Raw genomic sequence first — 15,202 nt, forward strand, 5'->3', positions numbered from 1 at the left:
AAAAGCCACCATCTCCTCCTTCCAGAAACCTTGCAATTAGCTGTCTTCAGCTGGTTATTGATGCCAGCCGGGTGCATTTACAGATCTAGGTCAGGGAAAGGCCCTTGAGCTATCTGGGCTCCAGATGCTTGCTGCTTTTAACCGTGGGCCTGTCTCAGGTCCTGGGGTTTGGATTTTATTGTGCTACCTGCAGAGAAGTGTGGGGAGATCGGCGTGTCCTGTCCTCCCATCTCTTGTGTCCTTGCTGCAAAGAGGATATTTGGTAGGGATATTGATAGAGGATATTGGTAGATGTCTGGTAGAGGATATTTGGGTGCCTGAGGGCCAGGTACAAAATCGAGGTCTCAGCAGTTCTTGCAAGCAAATACTTCACGGTCGTGTGCCCAAGATGAAGAGGTTTTAAACTTGTGCATCTTGGCCAAATCCTGCTTGGGTGTCCAAATCCCACCCACAGCCTCCTCGTGTGCGTTTCTGCTCTGGATGAGCAGCTTCTGCTCCCTGGCCTGGGGGTGGCTGCACCCACAGGAGGTGAAGGGAGCCCGCCGGGGGCTTGGAGGTACCAGCCCAACGCCCTGCAGCACCAGCGGGAGAGCTGCCAGGGCACCGCAGGCTGTACTTTGCTGGGGTGGAACGGGGTGCAGGTTCTTCTGAACAGCTTCACCGTAAGCAGGTTTAGCCATGATGAAAAAGTCTTTTGGCACGTTGCTGGGAATTAATCCAGATTGCGATTCTGTCCACAAGGTCTCACTGTATGCCGACTGTGTTGCCCTAAATATAAACCGATCCCACGGGAGGTGGGTTAGGAGCCTCCTACCTGGCCACACCAGGACGATCAGGCTGCTTCTACTCACAGGTGCCTTTTTTTTTCCCCCCAACTTTTCCTAGGGTGATTTTTTTTTTTCTCAGTTGAATGTTTGCAAGCGTCAGTGGGAAGGCATTTGAATAACACAAAGCCAGAATTCCTCGATTTCTCTGCAGCGATACTCTGCGCGTTGCAACACTGGTTTAATTCCTCCTGCTTGTTTGCTTTGCTTTTCAGCGGGGATGAGTCACTTCTGCTCATAGGGCTGACTGGGGAGTTACGGGAAGATCTTCTGCTCTTCCTCAAATGTTCCTGGTCTCTTCTTTCCGCGGAGTTTTATGCCCTGTCTCCTATTCAGTGCAGTTAAAATTAATTTCATGCCCCAGTTCATTCCAGTGTTTGCAGTTTCAGAACCTTTTAAGTCCTGTTTGACTGCCTCGCTGTGCTCTGCTACCCGCCTGCTTGGGTCCCTCTGCTTCACCTGCGAGTGCAGGCTTCCAGCAAGCATGCTTAATTTTGCATGCTACAGCTGCTGCGGGACCGAAGGCAGAGCCGAGGGGTTTGTGCCAAGGAGCTGACCTACCTGGGGCAGGACGGGGTCCTTCGTGCCTGTAATACCTGCTTCCTTGGAGGGAAGTGCTTGGCAGCTCTCTCGTCAAGCAAAGATAGCATTAAAGTGCCCTGATACCGACAGGGATGGCGTGAGCTTGTTCCCATAGCTAGCTTGGCCCACACTCGTTCGCATTATGAATTTTCCAGCTTTGCAGTGTGCCAACTGGAGGCCACTTGATCGATTCTGCAGCAGGTCAGGGGACTGCAGAGACTTCTCATGATTGTTTTTTTTAGACCTTGCTGAAAAACAGCAACAAGCAGAGAGGAGGCCGAATTGTGCTCCAGTTCAGCACCACCGCATCTGTTCTGTGTCTCTTCGTGTTGGTGTTTTGCCAGCTGGTGGATGTACAGGGGTGAGAGCCGCTCTTCCTACCCAGCTTTGGTAGGGGTGCTGTGTGTTCTCCAGACTCTTGGCACCGAAGGCATTAACCTTCGTTCTGCAAAGCGTCTGAGCAAAGGCGAGGCGTGCACACGAGCAGGATCAATTACCTGCCGTCCTCCTGGAGAGAGATTCTCCGAGGGGGCCTTCGCCTCCGCTGCAGTGGATTCCTACTCGGTCAGCTGTGAAGAGCAGCCCGGTAGGACTCTCCTCCCCCTTCTCGAAGCAGTCGTGTTGAAATCGCAGTCTGGGATTTGTGTTTGAAAGCAAAATGTGAGCTTCTGAGCCCGGAACAAGCGCACGAGAGGAAAACTGAGAAGCCCAGGGTAAGCACATGCAAGGTGCTGTTTACAGAGTTTGCTTTAAGCCTTCTCATCAAGAGCCGCTCCTTGCTGTTGTGCTGCAGTTCAGAAATACTGGGCTGAAACCAGGCAGCGCTCCCAGGAGATGCTTGCAGAGGTGTCTGAGTTTACATTTAGCACAAAACTGATCAAGAGCTTTGTGTGATTCTGATTTTCTTGCATGTCTAGATCCAGCGGCAGCCCAGCTGTGTGTACTGTTAGTACGCCCGTTTGTGTTGCTGTCTGCAGCTGATGGCTTTTCTTGGGGGGAAATTTGCAGAACTGAAATCTTTCATCTGGATGTTCAGAGAGGTTCAGGGGCTTCTGAATGCCTTTTTCTGTTTGAACTGCCTCTCCCCCTTTTTCCCCAAAGCAGAATAGCTTTCTTCTGAAAATCTGCTGCTAACTACAGCTTTCCAAATCACTTGTCACTTTGGCAAATTTAAGTCATCTTTTCATTACTGGCTGTTTAGGGGTTTTAGTAGCAATGGATTGCCTCTAAATTCATAGTAAAAGCCTGACATGTAACACAAATGCTCTTCGAAACCCTGCAATTACTAATGCATTCTCTTTCAGCTCTTTTTATTAGAGCTTGTAGACATTTTCCTCATTAGAAATTCACCTAGCAGCTCCCTGCTCATCCCATTCAAGGTTTCTCATCTCTTTTATTCTCTATTTGCACGTACTAGGGCAGAAGTATTACCTTGTGATGAATTTCTAAATGATGGAGCCACACTGCAGCCTTCTGCTTGTTTCTCTTGCCGGTCCATGTTTCTCTTGCATGGACTATCCTGAAGTGCTTGGGCTTCAAGGAGAGGCAGAGGCATCGGACACGTGTCCAGCTGATGTCCAGAAGTGCTTCTGCACTCACTTGGGTTTGTCTCCTGTTGGTCCTAAGCTCTTAGGTGCTAAAGAGGATGGACATGAATTTCCAAAATGATGTTAAAAGCCGTGGCCGTGGCTGTACCTGCTGTCCAGGGGAGGCGTTTGGGCATCCCGCTGGGAGCATCTTCACGAGGAGGTGGCATCACAGGGACCTGCCAGGTGGTGTCACCAAGGTGCCCCCTCCTCGGAGCGCAGCGGTCTCGTTGCCCTCTGAGCTGCCAGGTGAACTACCAGCACCAACTTTTTCACACTGTTAATGGATGAATTATGGTGATGACTTCGGGCCTCCAAAGCCGAATGCATTGTGGACCTGCAGGACGTGATTTAGGAAGCTGGCAGACCTCCGGATGGCTTCTTTCTCTGGACTAGTTTCTAGGCACAGCTGCAGCTTGCTGGCTGCGTGACCGGCTGCGTGCCTCCGTCACTGTCTTCTCAGCAGCATGAGGGTGCTCTTGGTTTAGTCCACCAAAATGCTCCAAGGCGAATTAACTGAAGATCTGCTTCACTTTTCTTCCCCAGAAAGAGCTCCTGAGTGTTGCAAGAAAGCTCTGAACAGTTTGTTCTCCAGGAACGTGATGTGCCCGTGGGCTAACAGGTGACACTGCATCGCTGTGCCCCAGCCATTTCAGAGCAAGGGAACGACTGAGTGCAGCCACCCGTGGAAAGGATGACCTGCTCCCTGCCCTCTCGGCAGGGCTTGGCACCCTGCTGCCAGCGTTGCCCCCAGGGACACGGACATCTCAACATCCCTTTGTGTGCCCGCGCTGCTCCCTTGGCTGGGTTAACCTTGGAGCGTTCTTGCCGTGCTCTGCGGGTCCCGTGATTTAAGATCTCCAGTCTCGCTGGCAGTGCTTTGTTTGGGTCGAGTTGCCAGGAGGCTTCTCCGTTTCCGGCCCTGCACGATAAATCTCGCCGTACAATGGGTTTGCCAGCTGCTGGCGGCCTCCTTCCCGTCGCTCTTTGCGGGCTTGATCCCGACTTTGTTTGCACTGGCTGTCTGATGAAAGACGTCCCTGTGTAATTAAATACCCGTGATTAGTTCTGATCAAATAGCAAACTTCCTTTCATCTCCTCTCGCGCTGGCCCAAGGTCTCCTGGGCAGGTGTGCCGCAGTACATGGGCCCTTTGTGTCCTCGGGAATCTCCCCCCGGCGCCTCGGCAGCGCCCGCGCGCACCTACGCCGGCACCGACACGCATGCGGCTGCGCACATCCTTACGGGACTGCAACCCCCAGAAGGATCGCAGCCAAGTAATTCATGAGGGCCCGAGCCAAGTGACTCAGAAGTCAGAGTTACAGTTTCTCTCCTCGACTGGCCCCATTGTGAAAGCCAAAAAACAAAAGCAACCTTGCGCCAAGGCCGTTAAGGTGGAAGCGGCGGCTTCCACGGGGCTCCCGGCTTTGCTTAGAGGGGGAGATGGGCTTTTGTTGGGCGCTCGGTGGGCTGGAGATCGGCTCTGAGAACCGTGCTGAGGCGCGGGACCCACCAGCAAGGTCAGTGGGGCCGTGGGATGAGGATGAGTTATGCAAGGACGTGCCGTCCTTGGGGCACACCCCAAATTACAGATACCCGAACCTCGCTTCCTGCACCGGTGGCGGGTGACGCTCAAGCAGCACGCTCCCAGTTTGGTTTAACTGGTTGAGCCTCTGGTTCCTTCTGTCCCTGCTGCTCGTGGGGAGGCGCTGGGCACTGCTGGGACCGGGGTTCTTGCTGGGCTTGTCCGGCTGACATCCAGCCCCTGAGTTGGGCGGTTTGCCTCGAGAGCTGCTGCCTCCCTGGGCATGCAAACAGACGGGCCCCAGCGTGAAAAATCCCAAATCACCCACCACTTCCATGGCAGGCTGGGCTCTTCCCAGCAGGGACAGAAGGGGGTTTATTGCTGGTCGAGCTCGCCAGCAGTGGGGACCAAAATCCTCGGGGAGCTGGGAGAGCAGTCAGAGAGCAGCAGCAGCAGCTCCGGGCTAGCGGGGAGAGCAGAAACACCGATGTGCTCCAGCAGCGGTGAGACGAGGTCACAGAAGGGAGCTGCATCGAGGGCTGTCGCGTACGAAGATGTGGATGTGCCACCTGGCAACCCCAAAACCCAGCTTGCCAGCGGGCTGTGTCCGTCCCAGCCTGGCTCCTTCTGCCGCAGCAGCTGGACGGGACAGGGACCGAGCGCTTCAGCCCGCCCGGCCCGTGTGACGTGGGTGTCTTGTGCAGCACAGCAGTACTTGAAACTGCCCACAAGAGTCACTGTTGCTTTATCTAAGGAGCCTCCCTTCTCTCTGCCTGTGGACCGTGTGGTTTCTCCCAGCCAGCCAGGTCTCCAGATGCGACGCTTTTCTTCACTGGCAAGCCTCAGGCGGGGCTTTGGAAGGATTCAGGCATCCGCTGAGGATGATGAAGGAAGGTTGGCACGTTGCAAGAGCGACCTTTCCGACAGGCTGCTCCACGCTGGTTGTGTCTGTGCAGGGCTACCAGCAGACAGCCTTTACCTTCCCTGGCTGTGCTGCAGGAATTTTCTTTCCCTGTTTGATTCGCCCAGGGAGCACAGCGTGTGCTTCGGAGACATGTGGCCTGAATTAACCTCTCTGCAAATGGTTTCTAAGTAACAGCAGTACATGTAGCAAGATAAACTGTGAAGCCTATTTATATTTACCGAGATTTTATTAACCTTTGAGAGGTTGACCTTATGCAAAAAAAAAAAAAAGAAAAAAAAAAGATAAAGTGGCAAAAACATTTTGGGTACTTAGCAGGGGGTGGTTGTTGTTTTTAATCCTCTCACTCCTTGATTGTTTCGGCCTTGGCAGGGGTAAACATCCACTGGCGTTCAAGGCATTCCCCATTTTTACAGCTGCAGAGCCATTAAATCTTTGCCTGTATTAGCACTTTCAAGGTCAGCCATGATGCAAAACTCGACGCAATGCATCGGCTGTGTAAGAGCTCCTGATTTTCTTCCCTTACTCTCCTGGCTGCTGCTGACTCTTGTGGTAGATGCAGCAGCGGTGTCAAAGTCCCACGCCGCTCCTGGGTGTCGCCTGGGCTGGCACGTGAAGGGCAGGAATTGATTTGGCTGTGCTGGCCCTTCCAGGGCCAAATCCTTCCCCAGTGACCCATCGCTGGGATTCCAGCTGAGCCCATGTCAGCCATCAAGCACCTATCTCAGCCCGGGGTCCTTCAGCTCATCTGGTTTGATAGCCATAGCGGAGTGAATTAGTGACTCGAGCTTCAGCGTTGCTTTGTGGCTTTGCTTGTGCTGCTGGGGCGAGGAGGAAAGGTGCGAGCAGTTTGCTGCTGGGTGGGTTTGTTCTGTTGTGCGCGGGCATGATGTGCGGCATGGGGCTGCGCACCGCGGGGAGCGATGCTGGACTCTGTGCTGAGCAACAAGGGGTTTAAAAATGGTGGGATTGCTTTAGCAGACACAAAAACACGTAAAAGAGGACTACAAGCCAGGCACCTTTTAGTTTGCCTTTTGGTTACCAATTTTTTCATGCTTCGGGCTGTTTTAGTAAGCCAAAGTTGACAGGAGCCCAGGAGCGAGGCGCATCTCAGGAGTCAGCCCGGGGCTGTGCCGAAGTTGCCGCCATTAGCATCGCTCCAGCAGAGTTTCCATCAGAGTTGGAATAAACAAGCAAACAATGGGAATGTGTCTTTTGGGCACGGTCTCCTGTCGGAGCTTGTTCCCGCAGAACTAAAGCCTTGGAACGAAATCCATCAGCCGGGTCCCTGCAGAAGGGACGGCTGCCCGCTGCGGCACCGCGCAGCGCTGGAGCCGGAGGAGAAAGCTCGCCGGGCGCAACGGGACGTGGGAGCACGCGAGGAGCCGGGGGAGGAGAGGCTGCGGGTGCACAGAGGAGCTCCCGGTGTGCAGGGCAGGCGGGGAGCTGGGAAACGGGTGCTGCTGGGCTGACCTTGCCGGGGGTGGATGCTCTGCAGCAGCCCTGGGCACGGTTTCCCATGCCGCTCCTCCTGCACGGGCAGCCAGAAGCGGCTGCAGCTCCGTGCCTCAGTTTCCCTAACTGTTTAGGGCAAGTGATCGCCGTTCGCCCAGAGCTGAGCAGCGAGGTTTAGCTCAGCCCCTCGCCTGCCAAGCCGCTCTGCGGCTCCTCGGAGGATGGTGCCACGCAGACAGAGACAAAAAACAGTGGCGTTGTGCGATGCAGCAGGGAGAAGAAGCCTTTGGCAGTGATATTTGTTAATATGCCTAATGAGGTGGCCTCTGATCTTTGCAGTGCAGCCTGGAACAACAGCGGGTCCTTTGTAAGCGTACCGTCAAAAAAGAGCAGAGGCAGAACGTGCCCCGTGTGAGGATTTATTAGCTTTTCCCCCCGATGACCAATGCCCCTTTGATTTCTGAAACGGAATGGAAGGACGAGGTTTGCTATCCACGCCCTTGCTCAACAGGTCGCTGAGGCTACGTTTAGGGATGTAGGGGGGAAGGAAGGTGGGTTTTTGTTCCCAGCCAGGGGATGTGGACGGGAGGGAACCGAGGGATCGGGGAGGGTGTGTTTTCGTTGTGCTAAATCCCGCAGAACGTGCCTGCGTGATGCTGCTAAGCTCCTGGTCAGTAATTACACGCCGCAGCTCTGCCTCTAATCAGGAGGAAAGACTTCAGGAAACTCCTTTGTCCCCGGTCCCTACCTTTAACCTAGAGACTTTATTGCTGTGACTGTAACAGGAACAACTGAAACGTTCAGCTCTCGGCTTCGTGCAGGCTCTCGGAGCTCCTGCAGCTTTTCCAGCACCTCGCTGCTTTGGTGGGTGTTTTCTCTTCTGCAAGATCGTTTCGTGCTTACATGAAAAAGCAGAAAGAAGAAGAAACCGAGGAGGTATCTGGGCAGACGCCGGCTCGGTTGTGGTCGTACTGGCTGTTTTCTCTCTTGAGGTCACACTTCTGCAAGTGGCCGGACTTTCCTGGCTGGTTTGTTTGCAGCTTTGTTAGGCACGGCTCCAAGAAAGCAAGAGGTCAGGAGATATGTGCTGCGAGCACTGCCGCAATCCGGCCTCCCTATCAGCACGTCGGTGCCCGGGGTGAATAACCCCGGTGTGTGCGTGCTGACAGCTCCCTCCCTGCCACCTCCGGGGGCTGGGGAGCCCCAAGGTGGCCCCTGCAGGTGGCGTCGCTTCGCCGGTGTCCTGTTAGCCTTCGTAAGCTCGTGCCCAGGAGGAAGCAGGAGGGAAGAGGTGGTGTCCTGAGGTCGAGGAAGGGAGAAGGCATCGGCCTCACGTCCCAGCCTTCCTGCCTCTGCCCTGGGCGGCGTGCGATGGCCACCTGGTGCTAGTGGGACTTGGTTCCGTGCTGAGCGCACAGTAACTGGTAGCAGAATTGGGGTTTTATGAGCTTAGCTCTCAACCTTGGTCCTGATTTCACCAGCAGACGTGGTCGGTGTTCCTCGCGTTTGAGAGTTTGTTGATCTTTCCATAAAGCTGGCGCAAGGTCCCCAGATAGCCGCGCTCGCTGCTCTGACGTTGGTTCGGCTCCAAGCTAAGGTGGAAGCGGCTTTGTGACCTCCTGTGTGAGCGGGGAGTGCAAGGCGTCGAATTTTAGCCTGCTCGTTAACCAGATCTCATCTTTTTTTTCCTCTTACAGAAACCAGGCAATGCGGAAAAAGTTAATTTTGTACTTTAAGAGGAGAAATCATGCTCGCAAGCAGTGGGTAAGTGATTCCCGTGTACCCTATTTTATGAGTATAAAGCAGCATAATTCATTACGTCAGAAAGAAAAGGGATTTTTCCAGCAGAGACCTGCTGAGCACTTTGCCTGCTGCATTGTCTTTTTCCTTGCCGTGGCATCTCTGATGCTAACAGCAGCTCGGATGCAAAGGAGAGGTCCCCGGCCCTGCTGCGTGCAGCACCTCCCTCCGCGAGCACCCCGCGCGGAGCATGCACACGGGGTTGGCTCCGTCACAGGGGAGCACACCGATCTCGGAGAGACTTTTCCTAGGGTAAACGTCTGTTTTGTGAGTAATTGAACCCCGAGAGATTCGTGAGAGAAGCTGACTCCGCTTCTGATAAACGGTCTGGAGGCTGAGCTGCCTCTTTGCAGCTGGTCACCGAGCGGTGTTCTAGGAATGTGTGGTTCAGAACAAAGCCAGGCCCTGGCCAGGTCATTTCTGGACAGCCTTGCCTGCAAGATCGCTTCCAGCATCCTTCCAGGAGGGGGGTTCCGGTTGTGTCAGGGGGAAGGTGGGTGTTGTAGGGAGACTTCAGAGCACTGTTCCAGGGCCCTGGCAATTAGAGGAGAAAGTTCAAGTGGGATTTATAGAATTGCTGCTTTCGGCGCTGCCAGTTGCCTGCTGTAGTAGCCAGCGGGAGCTGGAAGCCGAAAGCAGCTGGCTGGTTGTGCTGCGCAGAGGAGGGGAAATGCCAGAAGCAACCAACGACCCCGACCGGGAAGCGCGAGGTGGATTTTGTGGTATCTCGCTGTTTACGAGCGCGGAGGGTGATTCAGCTCACCACAGAGGGCTTTGGGTTTCAGCTGCAAGGTGCCAACACCGGTTCCTGATGCGTGTCTGTGCTGGGTCGGACTCCGGTGCCAGCGTCAGGGTCTGGAGTTGCAAATGTTGCAGGTCTGAGCAATTTCTTTGGTGCTGGTTTCTCCGGCACTGCTCAGGGGAGCTCTCCTGCCACAGCTGATGGCTTCTGCAGCGGTGGGAAGCGGATCGGTGTCCCCTTCCTCAGAGCAGAGACGGCAGAGCTTGCTGCGGCCTTACTGGAACCAGGAGGGAACCGAACGGGAGCCGTTTGCTGGGGGAAACGACCAGTTACTGCGCTAAAGCTAGACTGAGTCTGTTGTGAATATCAAGGAGCTGGGGGAAAAGGTTTAATTAGGCTGCAGGAGCACGGTTCCTGAAATACGGCCCGCAGTAAAGTCGCCTGTCATGCAAAATAGGTGAATTTCTGCCAGCCGGTTTATTCAGTGTCCTTGAAAGGGGATTTTTCAGTTTAGGGAAGCGTTTTGCCTATTCTACAAAACAGGCAACAGAAGGTTGCTGAATTTGCAGAGCGAACACATTTGCTGATTCTGTTTGCAGAATGGGTGTGCTTAGCTATTTTTCTGCCTGTTTTGTAGCAGGCCCTATTTTTAGCAAAGCCCATCGACGTGCCAGCCTTCCTCGCTGGCTCTTGCCCTTGCTGGTGCCTTGCCACTGCCCGGGGCCAGCTGGAGCAGGGGCTGAGCACACCCCTGGGTTCGGCCACGAGAGCCCCCCCGGAGGAGCCCGCAGGGATTCCTCCTGCTCCACCAGGGTCGGCACAGCAAAAGGCTTTGAATTGCTATCAAAGAGGTGATGCTGCAGAGAGAGCAGGGTAAAGGGAGCCCTTCTGGACGCAAAAGGTTTATCTCCGTCAAGCAGGGAAGCCAAACGGTGGGGCTAGTGTAGGATTGGAGCAGCTCCTCCTGCCACCCTCGCTCTTCTCCTCCCCACCGAGGAGCTGCTCCGCTCCCCGAGCTGCGAGAGCGTGGGCTGCAGGAGGGCTTGGGCTTGGCGCAGCCTGCAGGCTGCCTTCAGCTGCTACGGCAGCGTTACTACTCACCCGCTTTTAGATCAGCGTGTCAGGTCCGATTGGGCTCGCCACCGCTCGTGTGATGGAGAGGCTGGCGGGAGGATGAGCCGGGAAGGGGAGGAGAGGGAGCACCGAGGCCAGAAGCCGGCGCAGGCGTTTCTTCGGGAGAGGACACGCTGGCTCGGGGCTGCTCGGAGAAGGACTAGATGCTCCTGCTCCTGAAGCACCTGACCGGGAGCCTCCCCTGGTGCTCGAGCTGCGAAAACCTGGGGGCAGAGCGCTGTAAGGGGCCTCTGATCTTTGCATTTGAAGGGTGGCAGAAGATCACGTGGAGCACGGGTCCCAGCGGGACCACAAAGCACTGGACAAGGATGGCCCAGCCCCACCCAGCTGTTTGGAGGGGGAAAATTTGGGGGTTTGGAGCAAGCCACTTGTGAGGCGGGGACGGCTCTCTGGGCTCCGACTGCTGGGTGGGAAGGGGCTTTCGGAAAGCAGCTGCAGGCCAGAAGCGCTCAGCCGGCCTGCGCAGGAGCTGCGCTCGGGAGGTTTAGGTGTGGGGGCTTTGCGCCTGGAGAGGGGCTTTTTTTCCTGGAGAGCTGCGCCCAGCACCGCTGAGGAAATGTGTGACATTGGTGCTGCTCATTCCAGCTGTAAGCACAAATAATAACAAATTGCATCAAGGAAGGGAAAAAAGCCCTCCCCGAGCCCTTGTCCTGGGCGAACTCGGTGTCCTCAGGCTCTGTGGAGCTGGCTCCCGGCCACCAGCTGCCTCCCGGCGCCCCGGCTCAGTAAACCCTGCGGGGTATTTTTATCCTCTTCCCAAACGCGACGCTCTGAAAGCGAGAGGATGCAGCGGCGTTGCTGGCAGGGTGGGAGCTCTTGTTTGTCGTCGGGCCGAGACGGCATCGCTTCGGGAGGGGTGAAAACGCAGCAGCTGCGATTTCCCCGCGGTGCCGCGGTTCGGTCGCGTTACCTACGGCTTCTCGCTCGCAGCGTGAGTCCCCTTGGCAGCTTCCAGGGCATTTTCATTTTTGCTCTCATTCCTCGCTTTCATCCTGCAGCCGTTTCCTTCGGCTCCCAATGGAGACGAGTGCCTCCTGTGCCTCCATCGGGGGCAGGACCGCCTCTGGCTGCGGGAATTAATTTATCTGGGGGGAGAGGGTTAGCGTGCATCACCCCAGGGTTTGCAGGTGCTTTGTCTGTCCTGGGTGCCCTGAGAACTGCCCCCAGGAGGCCGTAGGATCATGAGATGGGTCTGCTTGGGCCACGGCCAGGCCCAGGATGCCTGGACCAAGCCCGTAAGCCAGGATGGGAGCAGCACCAAGCTTTGGAGCTGCCGGTGGCCGGGGCCATAGCGCAGCAGATCCACTTGGCTCAGGGTCACCCAGCTGCCTCCTGGGCTGAAGTTGGGCGTTTCCATCCTTTTGGTGGGTTTTACCTCACCCTGCTTTTTTTTTTTCTGGTTGCTAAGAGAGTGAGATGAGAGCAGGGTGCGTCTGGGAAGTCCTGCAGCGCTGGACTTCCTTCCAGCCGTAGGATGGTGGCGGCGAGAGATGAGTTTATTTCTTTGAAATCTCGATTCGCCCCGTTGCTGCTGCGGTGACTAACGCACCCGCGGCTCCTGAAACCAGCCCGCGGACTCAGATCAGTAGCGCAGGGGGAGGGAGGCAACCTGGGGTTTGCCATTGATTATTTTGCAAAGCGCCATCTGCTTTCGCTTCCTGATTTGGGGCCTGCGAGGCACTTGCTTCGCTCAGAACGAAACCTTAAAATCCCCTCTGGCTGCCCAGCTGCTTTCACGTGAGCATCCCTCGTGGCACGGGGCGGGGGCACGGCGCCGCAGGCACCTCGGGTGGTGGGTGCCCTGCTCCGGCGCAAGGGCTGGCCGCAGCAAGGCAGAGCGGCTCGAGGCCACCTCGGGTGGCGGTGCGGGAAGGCTCGTTTGCGTTGCAAACGGGATTTTAATGCTCTGGGTACCTGGCTGCTCCCCAAAACCCCCGGGGAGGAGCGCGGTTGCCACAATTGGGGTGGAGGAGCCGAGGGCACCGCGGCCGAGGGCCGGCTGCCACCGCGCCGTGCTGCTGGAGTGCCAGCGCCGGTGTGCGTGGGTGGAAGGGGTTGCCCGGTCTGCGCCGCCGTGGCAAACTTCTCCCGGCACGGCGAGCTGTGGCCAGGGGAGGCGGCGTCTCCTAAATGACAGCTCTGTGGCCGCCTGACCTCGGGGAAGTCGAGGCGGGTGCCTTCGGAGCCGCCGCGGTGCTGCGGGTGTGTGCACGCCCCGCTTGCAGGCGGGGGGGAGGCCGTTCCCAGCCTGCGCAGCCTCGGGCACACATCCTAGCCAGGAATCCCAGATATTTGGGATCCGTTTCTCACCACCACCTTGCCCCCGCACTGCAGTACCTTGGAGGTTTTTATCTGGCATCAGAGGTCTCCAACCCACCCAGAGGGTTTTGCTGTAAGTGTTTGGAAGCGGTGATGATGTGGAAGGCATTGTGTGAGCTCTGATGATAGTAACGATGACGGGGCCGTGCCAGGCACGTGCTGCATCCCGACAACGCTGCTAGTAATAACATTAAACCACACATTAGCATCCGAGAGCTAATCCTTAGTGCCGTGAAATCGCGTTGTCCCACTGACTGCAGCAGGAGGGTTCCGTGCACCTTTAAAAGCTTTTTCCTTCTAAAGCTCCAGCCCGTGAGGATGAGTCTGAGCACAGCGCCTCTGGGAGCACAGCCCCGTGTGCCTGCGCCCAGCGCTTTGGGAACAGCAAGCTGTGCTGTGCTCGAGCTCCCCGTCCACCTGCTGAGGCGTGTGCGGAGCTCAGCTCCGTGGACTCGGAGAGCAGCCCGTGGTGTAGCTGCACAGGAGTTTCTCTGGGGCTCTGGCTGCTGAATCAAGCACCCAGGGTGTCGGAGGCTGCTCAGCAGAAGGGGTGGCGGGTGAGCAAAGGCACGCCGGGCGACAGTCCTTGTTCTACCAAAGATGTCGGGCTTGGGAGGGAAAAGCCTGAGGGCACCCGATGGGCTGTACTGCGAATCTGCCCCTGGGCTGGCCCCAGACCCCGGAGCGTGTCCGTGTCCTGCTAACCCGCGTCTCTCCAAGCAGTGTGACTCACGCTCAGCCATCGAGGGAAGGGCTTTGAGGAGCTGCCCTCTCCAGGCACATCTCCTGACGTCCCTCTCGCTCTGCCCTTCCAGGAACAGAAGTTTTGCCAGCGCTATGACCAGCTGATGGAGGCCTGGGAAAAGAAAGTGGAGCGCATCGAAAATAACCCCCGGCGCCGTGCCAAGGAGAGCAAAGTGCGGGAATACTATGAGAAGCAATTCCCAGAGATCCGGAAGCAGCGGGAACTGCAAGAGCGCATGCAGAGGTTAGAGGAGAAGCGGTAGGAAGGGGCTGGGCCGGTATCGGACAGCCTTTCTCTTTTGTTTGTCGACGGGCGGCGGGAGGACGGGCTGGGATGGCTGTCAGTCCCATTTCTCCCCTTCTGGTCCCATAACTGTGGGATGCACCAAGTGCAGGAGCCAGCAGACAAGTCACCTGCTGCTTTTTCCCCAGGGCGGCTCCGCGCAGCTCCAGCAGGAGGAAAAATGTCAGGAATGTGGCTGCCCGCTCCCCTGGCTGCTGATTTCCCGTCTGGCTGCAGCAGAGCACAGAGGCAGCTCCCTTTTCAGGCCACCTGACTGGGATGGCACTAATTAGTTCCTCATTGCTAAGCCCAAATGACGATGTATGAGGCTTGCAGATGTATTTGGTCGTGTCAGGGATTTAAAACACGCTTGTGCTTTGATGGGAGCGTGGGCAGGGGGAAGAAACATCTGCAGAGGTTATAGGAACGACTGCAGACGATATGAATGGAGCAGTGTCTCCCTGAAAGGGGTGTCCCTGGCTCTGCTGTCCCCCTCTCCATTTTCTCCTCCTCATTGAAAGCACAACTGAGGTCACGTTGTTTCCTGCCAGGAGGAGCTGCAGTTTTGTGATCCCCGCCCTTCTTGCTGAAAACTCCCCGTCCTTCCCACTGCAGCCCAGGGACACCTGCTGTGCGCAGAATCCAGCTGCTTGTGTCCATCGCTGCCTGGTGCCCTGCAAACAGCTGGATGCGTGAAAAGTTCCTAATCAGTGGCTTTCTTTTATCTTAAAGAGAAGGGGATAAGTGGTACTGACAATTGTTTTAAAATTGTACCTGCTTAATGAGAAAAGTTTGAATTCCTTGGGACCTGTGGCTGTTACGTTGGGCGATCCAGGATGGGAAGTAGATGTTGATGGCTGACCTTGATTTCAGTGTTCCTGCAGGATTCGCAAACCAGACGCAGCGGCACAGGGCTGGTTGCTCAGTCCTAGCACTGGCACCTTTGTGCTGTTGCTCTGGGGCGATGAAGTGGGCACGAGAAAATACGGTGGGAGGGTCTGGTTGGGTGTGAAATGTCCCGTTGTAGCGATGCAGGAGGCGGCTGTTGGCACAGGTGAAGAACGAGGGGCACGGGGTGCGTTTTGCAGCGGGGAGCACAGCACAAAGCAGAGCACCAGTTTCTGAATGTTCCTTGCCCTTTCCCAGCAGGGTAGGACAGAGGGGCAGCGGAGGGCTCTCCATGTCGGCTGCGCGCAGCGAACACGAGGTGTCAGAAATCATTGATGGGCTCTCGGAACAAGAGGTGAGGCTGGCTCTTCCTTCCTCCTCCTCTTTACCTCCCACTCC

At 56.2% G+C, this 15,202-nt stretch overlaps 1 protein-coding gene across 1 annotated transcript in view; it reads left to right on the forward strand.

The window, feature by feature from the left end:
* The window catches only part of NCOR2 (nuclear receptor corepressor 2), a 223,225-nt gene that overhangs the window by 134,893 nt on the left and 73,130 nt on the right, over positions 1-15,202 (forward strand). Inside the window, exons 9-11 of the mRNA XM_040577005.1 lie at positions 8,591-8,657; positions 13,704-13,891; positions 15,062-15,158. Coding sequence (XP_040432939.1) covers positions 8,591-8,657; positions 13,704-13,891; positions 15,062-15,158 — 352 coding nt within the window. The remainder of the gene's footprint in view (positions 1-8,590; positions 8,658-13,703; positions 13,892-15,061; positions 15,159-15,202) is intronic.

This window comes from Cygnus olor, chromosome 17, assembly GCF_009769625.2.
Source record: "Cygnus olor isolate bCygOlo1 chromosome 17, bCygOlo1.pri.v2, whole genome shotgun sequence".
Taxonomy (NCBI): domain Eukaryota; kingdom Metazoa; phylum Chordata; class Aves; order Anseriformes; family Anatidae; genus Cygnus; species Cygnus olor.